Source organism: Rhineura floridana, chromosome 5 (genome assembly GCF_030035675.1).
Source record: "Rhineura floridana isolate rRhiFlo1 chromosome 5, rRhiFlo1.hap2, whole genome shotgun sequence".
In the NCBI taxonomy this organism is placed as follows: Eukaryota; Metazoa; Chordata; class Lepidosauria; order Squamata; family Rhineuridae; genus Rhineura; species Rhineura floridana.
In genome coordinates this window covers 173,150,317-173,169,319 of record NC_084484.1, presented here as the reverse complement: position 1 = coordinate 173,169,319, position 19,003 = coordinate 173,150,317, and the positions used below count along the sequence as shown (strand labels likewise).

The following is a 19,003-nucleotide window of genomic DNA, read 5'->3' as shown; positions in this document are numbered from 1 at the left end:
TCTTTATGGACTCAATTGAAAGTGCTGGTTTTGACAGTTAAAGCTTGAACTGTTTGGGACTAGGTTGTTGAAAGGGTCACCTACACACATATAAAGCTTCCTGGGCCTTAGATTGGCCTCAGAGGCCCTGTTCTCAGGTCCACCAGAAAGAGTCAGCAGACGATGGTTGGTACTGTGCAAGTTCCCGTTATGGGTAGGGATGGAAAGATCCGCCCATTTTGGTTCTCTCAGTTTCTCATGTTCCCAATCTTAAATTCATTTCTCCATATTTCTGCAGCAATTGGCAATTTTTAAAAAAATCCTCATGAATATTCTTCAACGTTTTAGTGTGACTTTCTCCTATGCCGTACAAAAACGAGAAATTCACACTAAACTGCTGAAGAATATTCACGAGGATTTTAAAATATATTATATTTTAAAATATATAATATTTATATTACATTATATTTATATTAAAATATAAAATATATAGCATTTTTGTATGGAATTTTGACTAATGTACACATTTGTACACATAATGCATTCTTGCATGTTATTTTCACTCAAATATTCATTTTAATGCACACTTTCCCCTAACATGCATTTTTGTAAACGTTGTTTAGTTGGAGAACTGCATCACAAATTTTGAGTAAGTGCAAATTTTGAAGGATTGGCTGTGTTCTGGTTCTTATATTGTTTTGGAAAGTGTGAATTCGATAACTTTGGCTTGAAATGCAAACTTGAATCGAAATTCTCGTCTATCCTTGGTCATGGGTGACATTAAGCGGCCCTTAAAGACATTTTCATTTTGCCTTAGTACTTCATTGAGTTTTGTGGATTTTATGGTGGAACTGATGCTTTTGGTGGTTGTTTTCAGTTGTTTTGACTTTTATTGGCCTATTTGTTAAACTTTATTATACATCTGATGTATCGTATGTATTTTACTGTTTACAATTTTATTATGTACGTGTTTGATTTTATTTTTGTAAGCCGCCCTGAGTGTCTTATTATAGGGTAGAAGGGCGGGATAGAGATATTTTAAATAAATAAATAAATATTGTCCATCTGCCCTTCTGAGAGTTTATGCTGACAAGCAAGATATAAATATGTTGTAAATGTAAATGTACTGCCTTCAAGTCGATTCCAACTTATGGCGACCCTATGAATAGGGTTTTCTTGAGGCTGAGAGGCATTGACTGGCCCAAGGTCACCTAGTGAGCTTCATGGCTATGTGGGGATTTGAACCCTGGTCTCCCAGGTCATAGTCCAACACCTTAACCACTACACCACACTGCATTACATGCGTATATTAAAGGCTTGGCAGTGGTACTAACTGGTGTCTTATTAGTAATGACAACAAAGAAACATTGGATTGGATCTAACAACCTTGAACAGAGTTCTGCTATCAGAACTGACCAGCGCTCCTGGAAAATGCATCACCAGGAATGGTATAGGACTTGGGTGGGGAACCTCTGAGCCAATCAAGGGGTCAAATTTGGCCCGTGAGGCCACTTTCTCCAAACATTCCCATCTGCCTACAAGGTGATGTCGCTAGTTGAAGGGGCGCTCCCATCCGCTCATCAGATGATGGGCCAATCGCAGCACACCTTCAGTCTCTGCATTTGAAAGCCCCATGGTTCGCTTTGAAGTCCCCAAAAGTATATTAAGTGGCATTTGTATTTTTTGTGTGTGAATAAATGAATAAAAGGGGACATAATTCTGACCAGATGTTTGATTATTTATTTTAGGGATGTATATCTACCCTTCAGTTTGTTCCCAGGCTAGGATAGATTTTTATTTTATTTTTATTATTATTATTATTAACAACCCACCCTTCCTCCTAAAGGACCCCAGGTACAGATAGGACTGCACCGTAAATGTTGGAAGCCAGCTCTTGAATTGCATAGAGTTCTGCCACATCTTGACAAAGAGTCAGAGTTAATGTATCTATGCTACAAATGTTTATCATTTCACTATCATGGCTTCCCCCCATGCATTCTGGTGAAGTACTGAGAATGCTCTTTGAAAAGGACCTTATCTCTCTCCCGTTAGAACTGCAGTTCCCTGGGAAACAAAATGAAGCCTGCACTGTGGATATTCCACAATGCAAGGCCTGCAACCCCTATTATGTTAAAAGCATAGGGTGGAGGTGCTAGTTCTGGGGTCCTCAAGGTTGTACCCATGGGCACCACAATGCCCTTAGACACCTCAATGGGATTCATCAAGGGCCCTCCCAGTGTATTAATTTTTTAAAAAAAATTTTTTTTGTTTTTGCTTTGGGGGATTGTCTGGTGGTGAGGATGGCCTGTTCTTTTTTGTGTGTGCTGTATGCAAGTCTTTTGCCTGTTGTGGGTGGGGGTGCTTCTCAGTATCACCATTTTTTTCCTCTGTGAAATGGGTATTTTTTAGTGCCCGCAAATGTTTCTTAGGTTTCCAAATGGGCCCAATCCAAGTTAATGCTTGTCAGTGCACAGAAGCACTGACCTAGAATTAGGAGTGAGCAGTGAAGTGGCCAAGTTTGCTGATGACACTAAATTGTTCAGGGTTGTTAAAACAAAAAGGGATTGCGAAGAGCTCCAAAAAGACCTCTCCAAACTGAGTGAATGGGCGGAAAAATGGCAAATGCAATTCAATATAAACAAGTGTAAAATTATGCATATTGGAGCAAAAAATCTTAATTTCACATATACGCTCATGGGGTCTGAACTGGTGGTGACCGACCAGGAGAGAGACCTCGGGGTTGTAGTGGACAGCACGATGAAAATGTCGACCCAGTGTGCGGCAGCTGTGAAAAAGGCAAATTCCATGCTAGCAATAATTAGGAAAGGTATTGAAAATAAAACAGCCGATATCATAATGCCGTTGTGTAAATCTATGGTGCGGCCGCATTTGGAATACTGTGTACAGTTCTGGTCGCCTCATCTCAAAAAGGATATTATAGAGTTGGAAAAGGTTCAGAAGAGGGCAACCAGAATGATCAAGGGGATGGAGCGACTTCCTTACGAGGAAAGGTTGCAGCATTTGGGGCTTTTTAGTTTAGAGAAAAGGCGGGTCAGAGGAGACATGATAGAAGTGTATAAAATTATGCATGGCATTGAGAAAGTGGATAGAGAAAAGTTTTTCTCCCTCTCTCATAATACTAGAACTCGTGGACATTCAAAGAAGCTGAATGTTGGAAGATTCAGGACAGACAAAAGGAAGTACTTCTTTACTCAGCGCATAGTTAAACTATGGAATTTGCTCCCACAAGATGCAGTAATGGCCACCAGCTTGGATGGCTTTAAAAGAAGATTAGACAAATTCATGGAGGACAGGGCTATCAATGGCTACTACCCATGATGGCTGTGCTCTGCCACCCTAGTCAGAGGCAGCATGCTTCTGAAAACCAGTTGCCGGAAGCCTCAGGAGGGGAGAGTGTTCTTTCACTCGGGTCCTGCTTGCGGGCTTCCCCCAAGCACCTGGTTGGCCACTGTGAGAACAGGATGCTGGACTAGATGGGCCACTGGCCTGATCCAGCAGGCTCTTCTTATGTTCTTATGTTCTTAAGCAGGAGATGATACTTATTCTAGGGTAATTAATCCTAAATGTGCATATACTCAAGAGTGCATAGCTGCATTCAGAGATGCATATACTTAATGGGCCAGCCAAGTACTGATGCTTAACCACTTGCACTTCACTATGGAATTTAACACCTTCAAGTCTGGTGACAGATGGAGAGCAGGCACCAGTGATTTGCACCCTCAAAGTTCTTAACTATCATGCCACATTCTGAACAGACCTGCAAATTCCTCTGGCTAACAAGAGAGAAATCTGGCCCCTGGAATGCCCTCCCCGAGAACTCAGGGATACACCCTACACCTATTCTGAGAGAAAATACACATTGAAATACGTATTTTCTTCGTATGCATTTTAAAGTTATTAATCGTTACAATACAAAAACAAGAAAAAGTAAAAATTTAAATATCTTAAAATAGCATAAAGACAGCATTTTGAGATTTCTATTTTTTTAAAAAAAACCCTGCAGATTAATATAGAAATAGAAAGGATTAGAATTATAGGTAAAAACACGTGAAAGTAAAATGACCCAGAAATAGACAGATTCACTCGTCCCCAAGGATAGTTATATGAAAACTATGAAATTTGACTGGTATCATATCCATTGATTATGCCCATGAAACAATGTATTTTTAGAAACACGGAAAGATCTGCACTAGAATATTTTCCATGTGACATTTTCTATCCCACATCGCAGCCCATGGCACATTTGGGTACCGCAGCACACAGTTTGGGAAATTTTGTTCTATTGCTGGGACACTTAGCACAATGGCAACAACTTCTGGGTTGATCTTTATCGAGCATCATAACTTTTAACCTCAAGAGCATCAGTTCCCAAACTCCGCCCCCAGGGAACACTTAAAAATTGCTGATGGTCTTGGTGGACCACTTAATGATTTTTCTGCCTGTTGTAGCAATTCTAATGAACTCTGCTAGACGTCGTACAATTTTTAATTGCACCTTTATTGCTTCTTTTCCTTCTTATCCTGTATTCTGTTGTATTACATTTTGCAGTCCACAGAATTAAACTGTAATACAATCAAAATATAAGAAATAAAAGAAGCAATACAAATACAATTAAAAATTAACACGAATATTTAATGTAGACATGTCACAGACCACCTGAATGAAGTTTGTGGACCACTGGAGGTCCACGGGCTACCGGTTTAGGAACCTCTGCTCAAGAGAAAATAAGACACTTTCCTGAATTCACTTCCAAGCAATCTCAGGATGCAGTTTAGAATTCATTACTAGTATCGTTTTTGCATCTTTTATTCTGCTGTAAAGCAAAGGCACAACACTAATGTTTAGAGCTTTCAGTTCTAATATCTGAAATAAATCCCGTTACATCTAACTGGCTTGCTTTCTTTGCTGACATGATGTGCCTTTATTAGTTTTTATGGGCCTTTTCCGACTTTCAAATGAAGTATTTTATGATTGGCTGTGTAAATCTCTTAGGATTGATGATTCTCTTATGGCCTGGGGATGTAAAACTGCTTTCAGTGTTACACAGACAAGCAATTTTAGTTTGTGGCGAGGTGGAATTTTGCATCTTTGGAAACTCTTTGAAACCCAGGGAACCAAGTGCAGGGATCCCAATTATCCCAGAAAACCAGGCTATAATGGAACATACCTTTACTGCCAACAACATGGCCTGGATGGAGTGGCAGTGCCCTGAAAGGCAAGGTTTGCATTTTCAGGATGCTCATTCGTTCAGCTCTATCATTAGAGGCCCGAGTGACCTCTGTGGCACAGAGCGCCTTTCATCCGCTTCAGCTCTCCCTTCTGAACAGACAGACTTGCCAGTTATCCATCCTCAGATGCCTCCCAGGTTAGAATACTGAATTGTGTTGCACGTGGGTCTGCCCTTGAAGACTGTCTAGAGGCTACACTTAGTCCAGAACCAAGCTGCTAGACTGGGAGAGAGCACTGGAAGCATCTCTTCCCAAACCTTAAACAGCTTCACTGGCTCCTGCTCTGTTTCTGGGTACAGTTCAAAGTTTCGGTTCTGCCTTTTAAAAGGCCTTCGCTGACAGTTCTTGGGGAAGGGGGGCATCGCCCAGTGATAGAGCATCTGCTTTGCATGCAGAAGGTCCCAGGTTCAATCCTTGGCACTTCCAGGCAGGGCCAGGAAAGACTCCCTCTCTGAAACCCTGGAGTGCCACTGGTGGCCAGTGCAGGCAATACTGAGCTAGACAGACCAATGGTCTGACTTGGTATGAGGTCGCTTCCTATGTTCCTATACTCAACTCTCCCTCAAGTCATTGCCTCTGCTTGCAGAACTTCCAGGGTGGAAGTCGTTGCTTTGATGGACTCCTAAGGATGCACCCCTAGGGCAGTCCCCATTGCTGCATGAGCCAATGGCTACAGAATTGGGTAACGGCCAATTTAGGAGCGCAGCTGACTGCTCAGAAGAGACAAGGCTAACAGCAAGAGCAGTCTAGCCCAGCCTTTCCCAACTAGTGGGCCACCAGATGTTGTTGGACCACAACTCCCATCAGCCTCAGCCACCATTGCCAATGGTCAGGAAAGATGGGAATTGCGGTCCAACAACATCTGGTGGCCCACTAGTTGGGAAAGGCTGGTCTAGCCAGTTTTCTGTATTTTGGGTGAGGCAGCAGATCCCTTTTGGATGGGTGAGAATGCCCCATTTAGGGTATTCTATAGTGCTCTGCCCAGGCTCTGACAGACTTTGCCTTGCCTGAACGTGACTCTGCAGACAGCCTCCCCTACGCACTTTGAGCTGCGATGAGGTGGAACAGCAGCCTTCATAGCTTGGGGCCAGAGTACCTGGAACGTCTACCTCCACAGCAATCTACCCATACACTGAGATCACCATCAGAGGCGTAAGTGTGTTTGGTGGCAAGTGGGGGAGGGGCCGCTTGATACTACTCTCCCATTTATGGAATGCTGCTACTACCACCCCTTCTAGCCACAGAAGGCTTCCCTAGGACCTACTAGGAATGTGCTGGAATTCTGTCCAATTTGGACTTAGTACCGAATTTTCCATTAATTTGCTATCATTGCAGATCAGATTTGTACATAGCAATTTTCTGTGGCAATTTTTGGAAACAATTTTTTATTGAAAACTTCATGTCTAAAATATTGGTATTAATACTGATATTTCCCTCAGTTTATCAATATTTCCTTTAATTTATCAACATTTTCTTTCATTGATACTTCCTTCCAAAATATTAATCTTTTCTTTAAAAATATCAATATTAAAAGCAGTATTTTTTTCTGAGGGAAAAAAAACCAGATTGGTATAAGCAGTGGCTTGTCGACAAAGACGAATTAGAAGTGATGCCAGCCTGTTAGGTCAATAGAATGCTTTTGAAGTGGCATTCAACCCTCCAGGTTCAGGATTCTAACGGAGACTGCCTCAAATTCCAGCATTCTGTTCAACGGGGGGAAGGAAAAAATACTTTGTCAAGACTTTCCTCCATCTCTTGGGGAGGGTTTTCTTTAAGGCCAGTTCACAAGGCCAGCACCCAATCAAAAAGCCTTTTTAAGGCCTCTGTTTACAGTTGCATTCCTAGTCTTTGCAGGTCTAGCTACTGATGGGGAACCTTTTCTTTCTGTCGAGGGCAGAACTCTCTCTGGAGTTATCTGTCAGGGGATGTATGCTGATGATGGGCAGGCCTGAAGCGGGTCAACCCCCTCTTTTCTCTTCTTTTCCTCCTACCCACATGAAATTATGCCAACACCTGCATTAGGGAGGGGCAAGAAATTCAATTCAGTTCGCATTGCAAGCCAAATCCATCAAATTCACACTTTCCAAAACAGTATGAGAACTGAAAATACAGCCATCCCTTGAAATTCGCACTTACATGAATGTTGCAATGCAGTCAGCCAAACAAATAATGTTTACAGAAGTGCATATGTTAGGGGAAATTGTGCATAAAAATGTGTGTATGAGAGAAAAGAACACACAAAAATGCACTACATCAGGAGAAATTGCTTTGCCAAAATGTGTATATTAGGAAATATTCACACTAAAATGCAGATGAATTTTCATAAATATGTTTTTTCAAACAAACAAACAAACAAACAGTAAAGTGCTGTAGAAATGTGAAGAAATATTTCTTTCCCTCCCTCCCTCTCTTTAGGCCAAACTGCAATGCGGCAAGCTTAAATTAGAGGGCTGGTAGAGTTTAGGTGGCTGTTGTAGGGTTAAGTACTGGTTAGGTCAGGGATAGCCAATCTGGTGCTGTTTTGGACTACAACTCCCATCAACCCTGTCCACTGGCCATGCCAGCTGGGGGTGATGAAAACTGAAGTCCAAAAATCTGGAGGGCACCACATTGGCTAACCCGGGCTACGTTGTAGTTAATTTTAGTCTTGCCTCCTGTAATCCTTGCACGTAATGGCGACTTTTCCTGATATTTTAACACAGCATATTTCACACTTAATTTCCCCATGTAAAGATTATATCCTAAATTTTCCATTGCACACCTTATTTCTTATAGTTTTCCTTCCCCAAGAGCCATTTAAGTGTAATGTGCTTTTGATTTTGGTATTAGTTGTGGATGACAGCTTTCATCCACTGAAGTGCATTCACTTTTTTTTTGCTAAAATATTTGAAATATTTTACAAACTTTCAGCCTCTGGTGATAACCCTCTTGCCCACTGGGGCAAATTAAGGATGTCATGAAGCATCCCTAAAGGCACCTTGTCCATCACTGCAGATTCGTCCTTGCAGGGCCCGCTCATCTGGTGCATGTCAACGACAAGGCTAGCCAGCACTTTGCACACACCTCTGAAAGGCATAATAGTTGATATGCAAAAGGTTCCCTGAAAATAAAGCTGGAAAACCACCAACACAGATACTTTGCTGTTTATATCTTATCTTGCATCTCTTGATAATTATTGATTACATTTTTATCCTACCCTAACTTCAAAAGGAACTTATGGAAGTGTACATTGTCCCCATTTTATTATCGCAGTAAGTCTCTCTCTGTGTGAGAGAGATTAGGTTGAGAGATGGGGCACCTCCAGGTGTTTTTTTAATTGTGCATTTGTTATCATTTGTGCTCATGATGATATTGGGGTGGTTATATGCGATGCTGTTTTCAATACTGTTTGGGCCTGCAAAAGTTTTGGGGTGGACATTCTGGGTGGTATTCAGTGCTACTCCTGCTCAGAGAGACCCATTGAGGTTAAGAGACATGATTAACTTAGTTTCATTCATTTCAACGGATCTACCCTGAGCAGGACAGTTGAATATAATCCACTGTCGCATTTCCACTCTCTGTGTCCCGTAACTTCCTGCTGAAATCCTGTAACTTTTCATACCACAAATGTTCTGCAGTGTTTTTTTGTCCTGCTTTTGTTGTGCGGTAGCACAAGAGTGCCCCTCCAGATGGCAATTATGCATTGGGGAAGCATTGCAGGACAATAAAGCAGAATGAAGTGTGGACAGTCCAGTATAAATCCACCATGAATGTACTATTAATGCATCAATGACATGTTGCAGAAAACACCAGCAAAACACCACCACTCTGGAGGGGCCCTTAATGACTGACTCCAGCCTACCCAGTGAGCAATCTACCCTCCTTCCCACCCTGCATTAACTTACCTGAAATATTAATTTCGGGTTTTTTTCTCTCACATGCTGAACAGAGGCAAGGAGAGATTGGATGAAGTAGCTTTCACAAGACTCAAAGGAAGTGAAGCAGAAGAGCAAAGGAAACCCAGGCTTCCTGTCCCATCTTATTAGCTATCACTACAAGATTGGTATCGCTATCTTATAACAGCTATTTTAGAAAACATCAAAAGAGCTAAATGGAAACAAGCATGTAGAAGAGGCTTCCTCCAGGATCACAAAGGGGTTTGCACTGAATCCCTGCTAAAATGGAGTCCATCCATCCTCCTTTGTTTCTGCAGGTGTTCCAATGCAAAGCCGTTTCTGATCATAGAGCAAGGCACACTACCATCACTGATCAGCTGATGGGCGGTGGGAGGGCGCCTTGCTGCAGCAAAGGATCAACCAGGTGCTCACTTTAAGCTGCCAATTGCTCCTTTACAGCTACATCGGTACCTGCCCCACATCTGACATCAGGACAGGTAGGCATGGTTTACCAGAAATGGCCTGGTAGGACAATTTGGGACCCCTGGTGGGCCAAAGATGGCCACCGAATTGGAAGTACCTCCAGGTATCCTTGGACTCCAACTCCCATCAGCCCCAGCCAGCATGGCCAATGGTCAGGAATGATGGGAGTTGTAGCCCAGCAGCTTCTGGAAGGCCACAGGCTCCCCATCCTTGCTCTAACCACTATACCACACAGGCTGTCATGGAAGTCACTTAATCCAGTCTGTTTCGGTCTCAGTTTAACAGGTGAAAAACAAACAAACAGAGACTCACAACTCTATCCTCACTTGGAGAATGACTTTTTAGATGCTATTTTTCCTGTGTGTGGGGGGGTGCTGAGATGTGTAACCCCAGTTTCTTTCCAGACATGGAAAATGGATGGTCCGAGGGTCTGCATCTCTGCCTCCCCTTCTCAATGTAAGGTTGGTGGTGGTGGAACAGGAGAAGGAAGGTAATGGCAGCCGGCACTTTTTAGTGTCTGTGAGTGTTTTGGGAGCACTTGCTTAGAACACAAACAGTGGGTCAAGCCTCTTTCAGGCTAAGAAGAAAGTACGTTTCATCCTTTCATGGTCAGTGGGGTCCATTTCAGACAGATGCATTTGGCTCCATCATCCTCCCCAAATGCAGCACTTTTATGCCACCCGCTTTCTCTCTCCCGCATAAAAGAAACTTTTTCTGAAATGCAGCAGTGGCAGAATAAATATTTAAAAGTGAGAACAAATCTGTTCACTGGTAGAGGTTCTGGTTGGCTTGGAGAGGGGTTTGTACAGCTGAGTCTTGATGTGCTTGGCAAATTGACAATTTCCTGGACATTTTGTTTTTTTTCTTAATAATGTGATTTGTTATGTAGTTTAATTTTTGTAAATTGTATTGTTTTCATTGATGTACTTTTTAACTTGTGTTCATTTTTCTTTGTAAGCTGCCTTGAGGGCCTTTGGCCAAAAGGCGGGGTATAAATAATAATAATAATAATAATAATAATAATGCATCCCTAATACAACATTGGGGGAAGGGCCGTAGCTCGTGGTAGAGTATCTGTTTTGCATACAGAAGGTCCCAGTTTCAATCCCCAGCATCGCCAGGTAGGGGACCCTGGAGAGCTACTGCCAGCAGCCTCCTACGTTCCATACATTAACTGTGAACTTAATCTGTATCTATGTTACGTTTTAAGTAGATATTTTATCTTGCTGACATTCCTTGTTCTCTTTTAAAAAGAATGGTTTCTATCCATCCCTGCCTCTAGGAATTGGACAGGTTAGGAAACTCACTGAAACAGTCCCTGTTTAACCCCTGTATGGCATGTAAATATATACAGCCTATGACCCCAAGTAGGAATATAAGAAGAGGCTGCCCTATACTGAGTCAGACCATGGTCCACCTAGCTCAGTATTGCCTATGTCGATTGGAAGTGGCTCTCCATTATCATCGGTTTATTTCTGTACCCCTTTTTGGACAAGGCCCACAAAGAGGTGAGCAGAATAATATAAAAGGAAATATAATAAAACTATAGTAAGTACAAAAGTGCGATACAAAAAATCAATCAACAGATAAAACAACAAAAAGAAAAAAAAAGGTTTCAGGGCCTTGGACAGCTACTTGAAAGTTCAGACTAAAACCCGGAGCGGATTCCACTGCCCCACTGACATGGAGCCACCAGCTGCCACTGATGGTCACAGCCATCCTCTGACAGATCTGAAGGGGGTGGGCTTTGGATCCAACCCACTGGGCCAGTTCTGACAATCATACCAGTGCTTAATAACCTGAAAAATGAATGAGCCTTTTGGAAGTGCATGCAGCACCTGCACTCCTCTTTTTGTGAGAGCTGGAAATCAAACCAGGAAGTCTTCCATTAACTAGAGTTACCCATTTTGCCAAACTAGGAAACCATGGTTAATGGTTTTGGAACCAAGCATGACTATTAAGCCAACTTCATAAGAATATACGGTAAAACAGAGGAAACAGCCTTATACCGAATCAGTCTATTGGTCCTTCTAGTTCAGTTTGGTAAACATTCACTGACAGCAGCTCTCTAGGTTTTCAGGCAGGGATCATTCCATGGATCTTCCTGGAAATGCTGGTGACTAAACCTGGGACCTTCTGCATGCAAAGTGCATGCTCTACCCCTGAGCTCCAGCTCTTCCTGTATTCAACCATGGCTTAATATGTTGGCTTGTTCTGAAGCTGGAAACCATAGTTTCCTGGCTCAGATGAAACAAGAAACTAGGCTAATGGAAGACTTCCTGCTTTGTTTGCTTGCAGAAGTGATGGAACTGCATGTGCAACCAAAAGGCTCAAACATATCTAGACTTAACAAGCCTTAATAAGCCAAGATACAATGAAACTAATGAAGTCAATGCCTCTGAACTTTGATGTTCAATTCTTAGTAGCCCTGGCTCCTAGCCCTTGATAAACTTGCCTTCCAACAAGATTTTTTGGAAGCCATCAAAGCCAGCAGCAACCTTTTTAAAAAGCCATAAAGTAAGCAGTAACCAACACATTTTTATTTTTTGGGCAAATGAATCCTACAAGTTATATGTATATGTTCTACAAACAAAGGGCATTTAGTCTTAAAGGCATTGCCGCCAGACCCCATGGCAAAGAATTCCATTAAATGAAATGTATCCATTCTGTGACAAAGCCCTTGGTCTGTCTTGAACCCACTGCCTGTTAGTTTTAGTAGGCCAGTTGTAGGCTAGGTTGTGAAAATCTAAATTATGAAAAAAGCAACTTACTTCTCCGTAAAATGCAGGAAAGTTTAATTTTTCTGAACTCCTTCGTGGGAGGGTTTCACTTTGCCATTGGCAAAAGCACACCGGAGACAGTTATTTGAGAGCTAGATATAATTAGGATTTTTAAAACATAATTTAAAGAAAATAGTTGTAGTTAATTTGCAAACTCACTCTCGCCAAGTCTGGAGGCACTTCTCCACACTCTCTCTCTCTCTTTCTCTCTCTCTCTCTCTCTCTCTCTCTCTCTCTCTCTCTAAGTTGGCTCCATTTGTAATATATGTTCAGTTCTTAGCAGCCTGATCTTTCCAAATATGGAAAGCCATTGCTGAAAGCAGCTGTGCTCTTTGCTTTCGTGGTTATTTATCCAGAACATGGGAAACTGCATTGTACTGCATCAGACCATTGGTCAATGTGGCTCAATATTGTCTACACTGACTGGCAGCAGCTCTCCAGGGTATCAGGGTAGGGTCATTCCTAGCCATTCCTGGAGATGCTGAGGATTGAACTTGGGACCTTCTGCATGCAAAGCGGATGCTCAACCCTTCTTTTATTGCAGAATTCCAATGGAAATGGAAACAGGAGCAGAAATTGCCAATGTTCGCTCTTTCATCCCATGTCCAGAATGAAAATCAATTCAGCAAACATGATCGGTATTCACTACTGTTGTTGCTTTCAATCAGCAAATGATACATAATTGTGTTTCCTTTGCATGCAAATTAATGGGGTGGAATAACGTAATGACTGCATAATTTACACAATTCATTACACAAGTTGCATAATTTTGCCACAACAGACAGCAAGATGAATAATAGGTTTTGGTGGACGTTGAACTGCAGGAGAATGGAAATAGTGCTGCATGCAATGAATGCAAGGTGAGATGGGAAATGATGGCTCCTTACATCCTTAGTGCAACAATGAAATACTGGCTGCAAAGCCATTTTATCATAAGGAATGGTAATTCATGGGGTGGAAAGGGAAAATAAGTACATTCCTAACAGGTCAAAAAAGGATGTAGTGATGATCACCAACTTGGATGCCTTTAAAAAGGGGTTCAGCAAATTCATGGAGGATACAGTAGGGCCCCGCTTCCCGGCGCTTCGCTTCCCGGCATTCTGCTAATGCAGCGGCTTTCATTCCCCATTTTAAAGCCGATTTTGCGGCATTTTCGTGTCATTTTCATGCGACGCGCCCCATTATACTCAATGGGGTTCCGCTTTACAGCGATTTCCGCTTTATGGCGGGGGTCCAGAACGGAACCTGCCGTATAAGCGGGGCCCGCCTGTATCAATGGCTACTAGTCATAACAGCCATGCACTACCTCCAGTATTAGAGCCAGCGTGTCTGGGAATGCCAGTTGCTGGGGAACACAAGTGGGAAGAGTGCCACTGCTTCCCATAGGCATCTGGTTGGTTAGACTACGTGGGCCTTTTGTCTGATCCAGCATCTTCTAATGATCTTAAGGTAATATAGCATTGCATACATACAAAGTACGGTCAAAAGCAGGTATGGGCAGAATTCAGGCTTGGGGCATCTACTTTCCTTTTTACTAGAACCGTCAGGTCCACCAGCTGGAGCCAACTCCAAAATAGCAGTTGGGGAAGGCACAACCAGTTGCAAAACTTTAGCTCAGGGTATGGAATCAGTTGCCTGTTGAGCCCCATGAGCCATACACCTGACCTCTATGTACAACAGGATTGGGGAACTCCCCTATCACCTGACAGCTACTTTGACAGGTGGGCAGTTGCATCCACCTGCCCAATGGTATGGCTAGCCCTGGGACTGGACTTCACTGCTGGTTAGTGGAAGCTAATGCTTGGTTACCACATTCAGCCACATACGTAGACCCCTGTCCTTAAACATCCCAAGAGGACAGTTACCTTTGCTGATGTTTCAAACCATCCCACAAAGCCATTCTCCTTGCAGAACTGCTCCATCTTGACCCCATTGTTCACCAGCACCTCTTTGCCCTGATCACATTTGTTTGCCAAGAGAATGGCTGGCACAGGTTTGCCATTGGGGAGGGTCAGCTTAGTGTCCAAATCCTCTTTCCATTTGGTTACCGCTTCAAAAGTTGCCGGCCTTGTCACATCGAAGACAATAAATGCTCCCATAGCTTCTCGGTAATAGACCCGCGTCATGTTCCCAAACCTTTCCTGACCTATAACGATAAAAACACACCTTTTTAAATAAACACATATAAAACACACCCTGCAGCAGATCAGTATTGAGCAATCTTTCAACTACATCGTTTCATGAGTTCAGACTGAATGTCGACAATTGGTCTGTCTTAAAATGTAAGTATTACATTGATGAATCTGACCAAAGATTTATCTAGTCTGATGAATTTGGAAGTTGCTGAGCTTTCCTTCACTGGATATATTTAAGCAGAGGCTGGACAGTCATCCATTGGGAAAGCTGTCTTTGCAAGAATCCTGCTCTGAGCTGAGGGGTTGGATTAAATGACACAGGATAGCCAATAGTCAAGGATGATAAGCACTTAACCACTTCCATTTGTGATACTGGCACTGTTAACAGGTGCCACATAATATTTGTTTTGTACTTATAAGAAATGGATCTTCTAGTGTGGCATGTACAGTTTGGAATTCCCTGCCTCTTGACACCAGGCAGGTTGCCTTTGCTCTATTCCTTTTGGCATTGCATCTGCTAATTTTTTAAATGGTGTTTTAGAAGGCTTTTCATTTTCTTGTTAAATTGTTTGTCGCCCTCGGCTGCTTTGGGAGGAAGGGCGGGATAAAAATTAAATAAATAAAAAAATATTGTTGTTAGGCAAACTTCTCCAGACACGCGGAAGTTGGCATGTGCTTTAATCTGTTTTTAGCTTACCTGCTGATTTTAATTATATCTTGACTTTTTTGTAAAAAAAAATGTTTTTAACTTCATCTTTTATTGACAATTTTAATGTTTTATTTTTCCGTAAACTGTTTACAGGTTCTATTTACAATCAGGTGGCATATACATTCTATTAAACAGCTAAACTGTAGTTAGGGATGGGGGAGAGATTTGATTCCAATTGCATTTATAGCCAAATTTATCAAATATGCACTTTCCAAAACAATACGAGAACTGAAACATGGCCATCCTTTGAGATTTGCACTTACCTGAATTTTGCAATGCAGTTGTGAAAATAACATGCAAAAATGCATTATATTAAGAGAAATTGCTTGCAAATATCTGTACATTAGTCAAAACTGCAGACAAACATGTGTTCATTTGGAGAAATTCACACTAAAATGCGGAAGAATTTTCACGTGGATTTCCCCCCCTAAAAAAATAGCAAATTACTTCAGCAACTTGTGGAAGATTGGAAAAATGAGAAATGGAAAGAACCAAAACTGGCAGGTGTTTCCATACCTAACTGTAGCTTTGCAACATCTGGAGAGCCACAAGTTCTCCATCCTTGCCTTAATGTAAAGCAAAATGCTTGTCAATAGAGAAGTGTTTGTGCTCCAGTATCCCCTGGACTGACATGCAGCTGCATAATTCTTTGTCACCAGTTTTCCACTACCACTTGTACAACAGTTTGCAGAACAGTGCGAATTCCCCACATTTCTTTGGATCAAACCCACTGTCCTAACAGAGACGGAGTCCTGCAGATGGAATTTTGATCACTCCACTGGCACGATTTAGTCATGAAATATGGGTGAACGAATATGGGAGATGTGATGGGAGATGGGCGCGAAGACACCTAACAAAAATATGGATGGTCTTACCCAATAGACACACTTGCCTCATCTTGGGGAAAAAAATGATAAATGTTGTCATGCTGGATAAAATGTGGAGGATCTCAGACAATATTTTTTGAATAAAATAGAGCAGGTTAGATCACCCAGGCTGATCATGCTGTGAACAGATATTCATTCTACAACAGATTGTTGGAAAAGCTATTACTTGGCAAACCTCATCTTAAAATCAATTTTATTGGTTGATTTCCCCCCTTAAAAATATAAAAGAAAAAGCAAACCCATCAACAGAGTAGCTTGGTGAAACACTACTAGATGCATTAATACACAGAGAAAAAATAATCAATACTTTTAAAGACAGAAACAGATGTAAATAACAAGACCTGAAATTGGATTGGGTGTGTGGTATGATACAGTTACTGGGATGAGGCTGAACTGTGTATTTTATAGTGTGTTGCATTTACAACAGTGTCCACTGATAGCAGATCCTTTTGTACCCAGAAAGCAATGGCTCATCCTCGGCTCATCCGAAGCACGGTATGCAATCTTAAGTCAACACAAAAGTGAACATCGAGATAAACCAGGGTTGAGGAGCAATGCAGAAGTTTGGACCAAAGGACAATGAATACAGGAACACGCCAGAACTCAGGAAGACCTTGTTGTTCAAACGTGTCTCAACTTGATCATGAAACCCTTTTATACTCCTTCCTCTATAGGAAGATGCAGTGGTCAGCCTGGGTGGGGAGAGGTCAACCTAGGGCCTGAAGATACTTCATGAAGAAGCCACCACCTGCAGTTCAGTGGATCATCACACAGAGGAGCTGCACATGGAACCAACAGTTTGTGACAATAAATTAACCAGGGTTAAACAAACCTTTCTAAACTCCTTTCTTTTAGATAGTAAGCTTGAGAGCAGGGAGGGATTGTCTTTGTAAGATGCTTATAAGTGTTGTAAGCTGCTCTGGAAACCACTGTTGGCTGAAGAGCAAGATTCATATGCTTTAAATATATGTAGCTTCCTACACAGTCCAAAGGCGTGGTCTGAAAGTACTCGTGTAGCCGTGTGGCTGAAGCTAAGCAGGTCTGGGTGTCATCAACGCCTGGATGGAAAACTACCTGGAATTTCCATGTACATAATGCACCTCTGCTGTGGATAGCCTTCCCCTCTGCAGAAGATTCTGCAGCCTTTGCTTATTTATTTTAGACATTGTTATGTTACTTTTCAGGTGAACCTTACCAAAAGAATGGCCTACACAACTTGCTTATAGGATCCTCCGTGGCGCAGAGTGGTAAGCGGTGGTAACGCAGCCGAAGTTCGATTCCAACGGAAGGAGGTAGTCGAATCTCCGGTAAAAGGGGTCGAGGTCCACTCAGCCTTCCATCCATCCGTGGTCGGTAAAATGAGTACCCGGCATATGCTGGGGGGCAAAGAAAGGCCGGGGACGGAACTGGCAATTCCACCCCATATATACGGTCTGCCTTGTAAACGTCACAAGGCGTCACCCTAAGAGTCAGAAACGACTTGCACTACAAGTGTGGGGACACCTTTACCTTTTTTACACAACTTGCTTAAGACTTCAATAAACTAGTATCTTTACTCCCTCTCACTGAGGGCACTTCCAAACAAAACTACTGGTTCTCAACTGGTATCCCCAACAAGCAGCCTGCCTCCAAAGTAGGGTTGCCAGGCTCCTGGCCTGAAACTGATCCTGTATCTTTAGGAGAAGAGGAAGTCAGCCAAGTGCAGGTGTTCTTGCAACACTGTAATGGGAAAAACCACAGGTGGAATTCTCCCTTCCCCCTGCACAACTTTTAAAGATACAGAAGACATCTTGGTTGGCAGGCCCGACTTTTATCTCTTCTATTGTATTTCATTGTGTTGCAATTACATTCCATTGAATTCTATAGAATTTAAGTTGTGTTCTTCACAGATATGCCGTAGACCACCTGAATGAAGCTTGTGGTCTGCAGACCACAGTTTGGGAACCCCTGTTCTACAGTGCATGATGAGTTCCCCCTGGCTATGTCAGACCTTCCCAACCTGGTCGCCTTCAGATGTTTTAGTGTAGTGGCAACTACCCTTTGGAATTCCCTCCCCTTCAATATTAGACAGGCACCATCTCTGTTATCTTTTCGGCGCCTACTGAAGACCTTCCTCTTTCCACATACCTTTTAAGTAGAGACCTTATCATAGTCTGCACCTGTGTTGGAATTGCTTTTTAAGATGTTGATAAAGATTTTTTAAAAATAAAATATGTTTTTTAAGATGCTTTCTTTTGAGATGTTTTGAGATGTTTTTTGTGTTTTGTTTGCTGCCTTGGGCTCCTTCTGGGAGGAAGGGCAAAATAGAAATTTAAGTAATAATGATATTGATGTTTTGGACTACAACTCCCATCAGCCCCAGCCAGCATGGCCAATGTATGATGGGAGGTATAGTCTGGAGAACACAGGGTGGGGGAAAGGTGGGAAAGGAAACATTTTTTTCCAGAAGCTCATTATGGATATTCTTTTTGAGAAATCCCTGATAAGCATCTGAAGAACCCCAAGGTTTCCTCCTGGAACACAACTCAATGCCCCTGCTTTAGCTCCATCTCTGAAGCTACGCAACACACCAGTCGGAGCTCTTTAGAGAAAAATGGGTTTGAAAGGCAACAGCTATATTTCTTTAAGAGTCCACTTCTCACTCTGACAACCCCCAATTCCCCCACTCTCTTAATTTTTTCTGAATGCACAATAGCCAAACGCAAACAGGATGAGGTGCCCCATTCATTCCATAGATAATAAATAATAATAATAATAAATTTAATTTCTTCGTCGCCTATCTGGCCAATGGGCACTCTAGGCGACTTACAAAATTGTTAAAATACAATTGATAAAATACAGTAATACAATATAAAAACAACACATCTGCAGCAACAATATTAAAACTGGGCAGGAGGCATTACAGT

At 42.1% G+C, this 19,003-nt stretch overlaps 1 protein-coding gene across 5 annotated transcripts in view; it reads right to left on the bottom strand.

Moving 5' to 3' along the window:
- Positions 1-19,003, bottom strand: part of RAB38 (RAB38, member RAS oncogene family) — a 123,031-nt gene that overhangs the window by 72,280 nt on the left and 31,748 nt on the right. For 4 of the 5 annotated variants that reach the window (XM_061628884.1, XM_061628886.1, XM_061628887.1 and 1 more), the window contains exon 2: positions 14,232-14,512. In XM_061628884.1, coding sequence (XP_061484868.1) covers positions 14,232-14,512 — 281 coding nt within the window. Of the gene's footprint in view, positions 1-12,357; positions 12,459-14,231; positions 14,513-19,003 lie in introns of all 5 variants that reach the window. The other variant, XM_061628885.1, reaches the window with a different exon arrangement.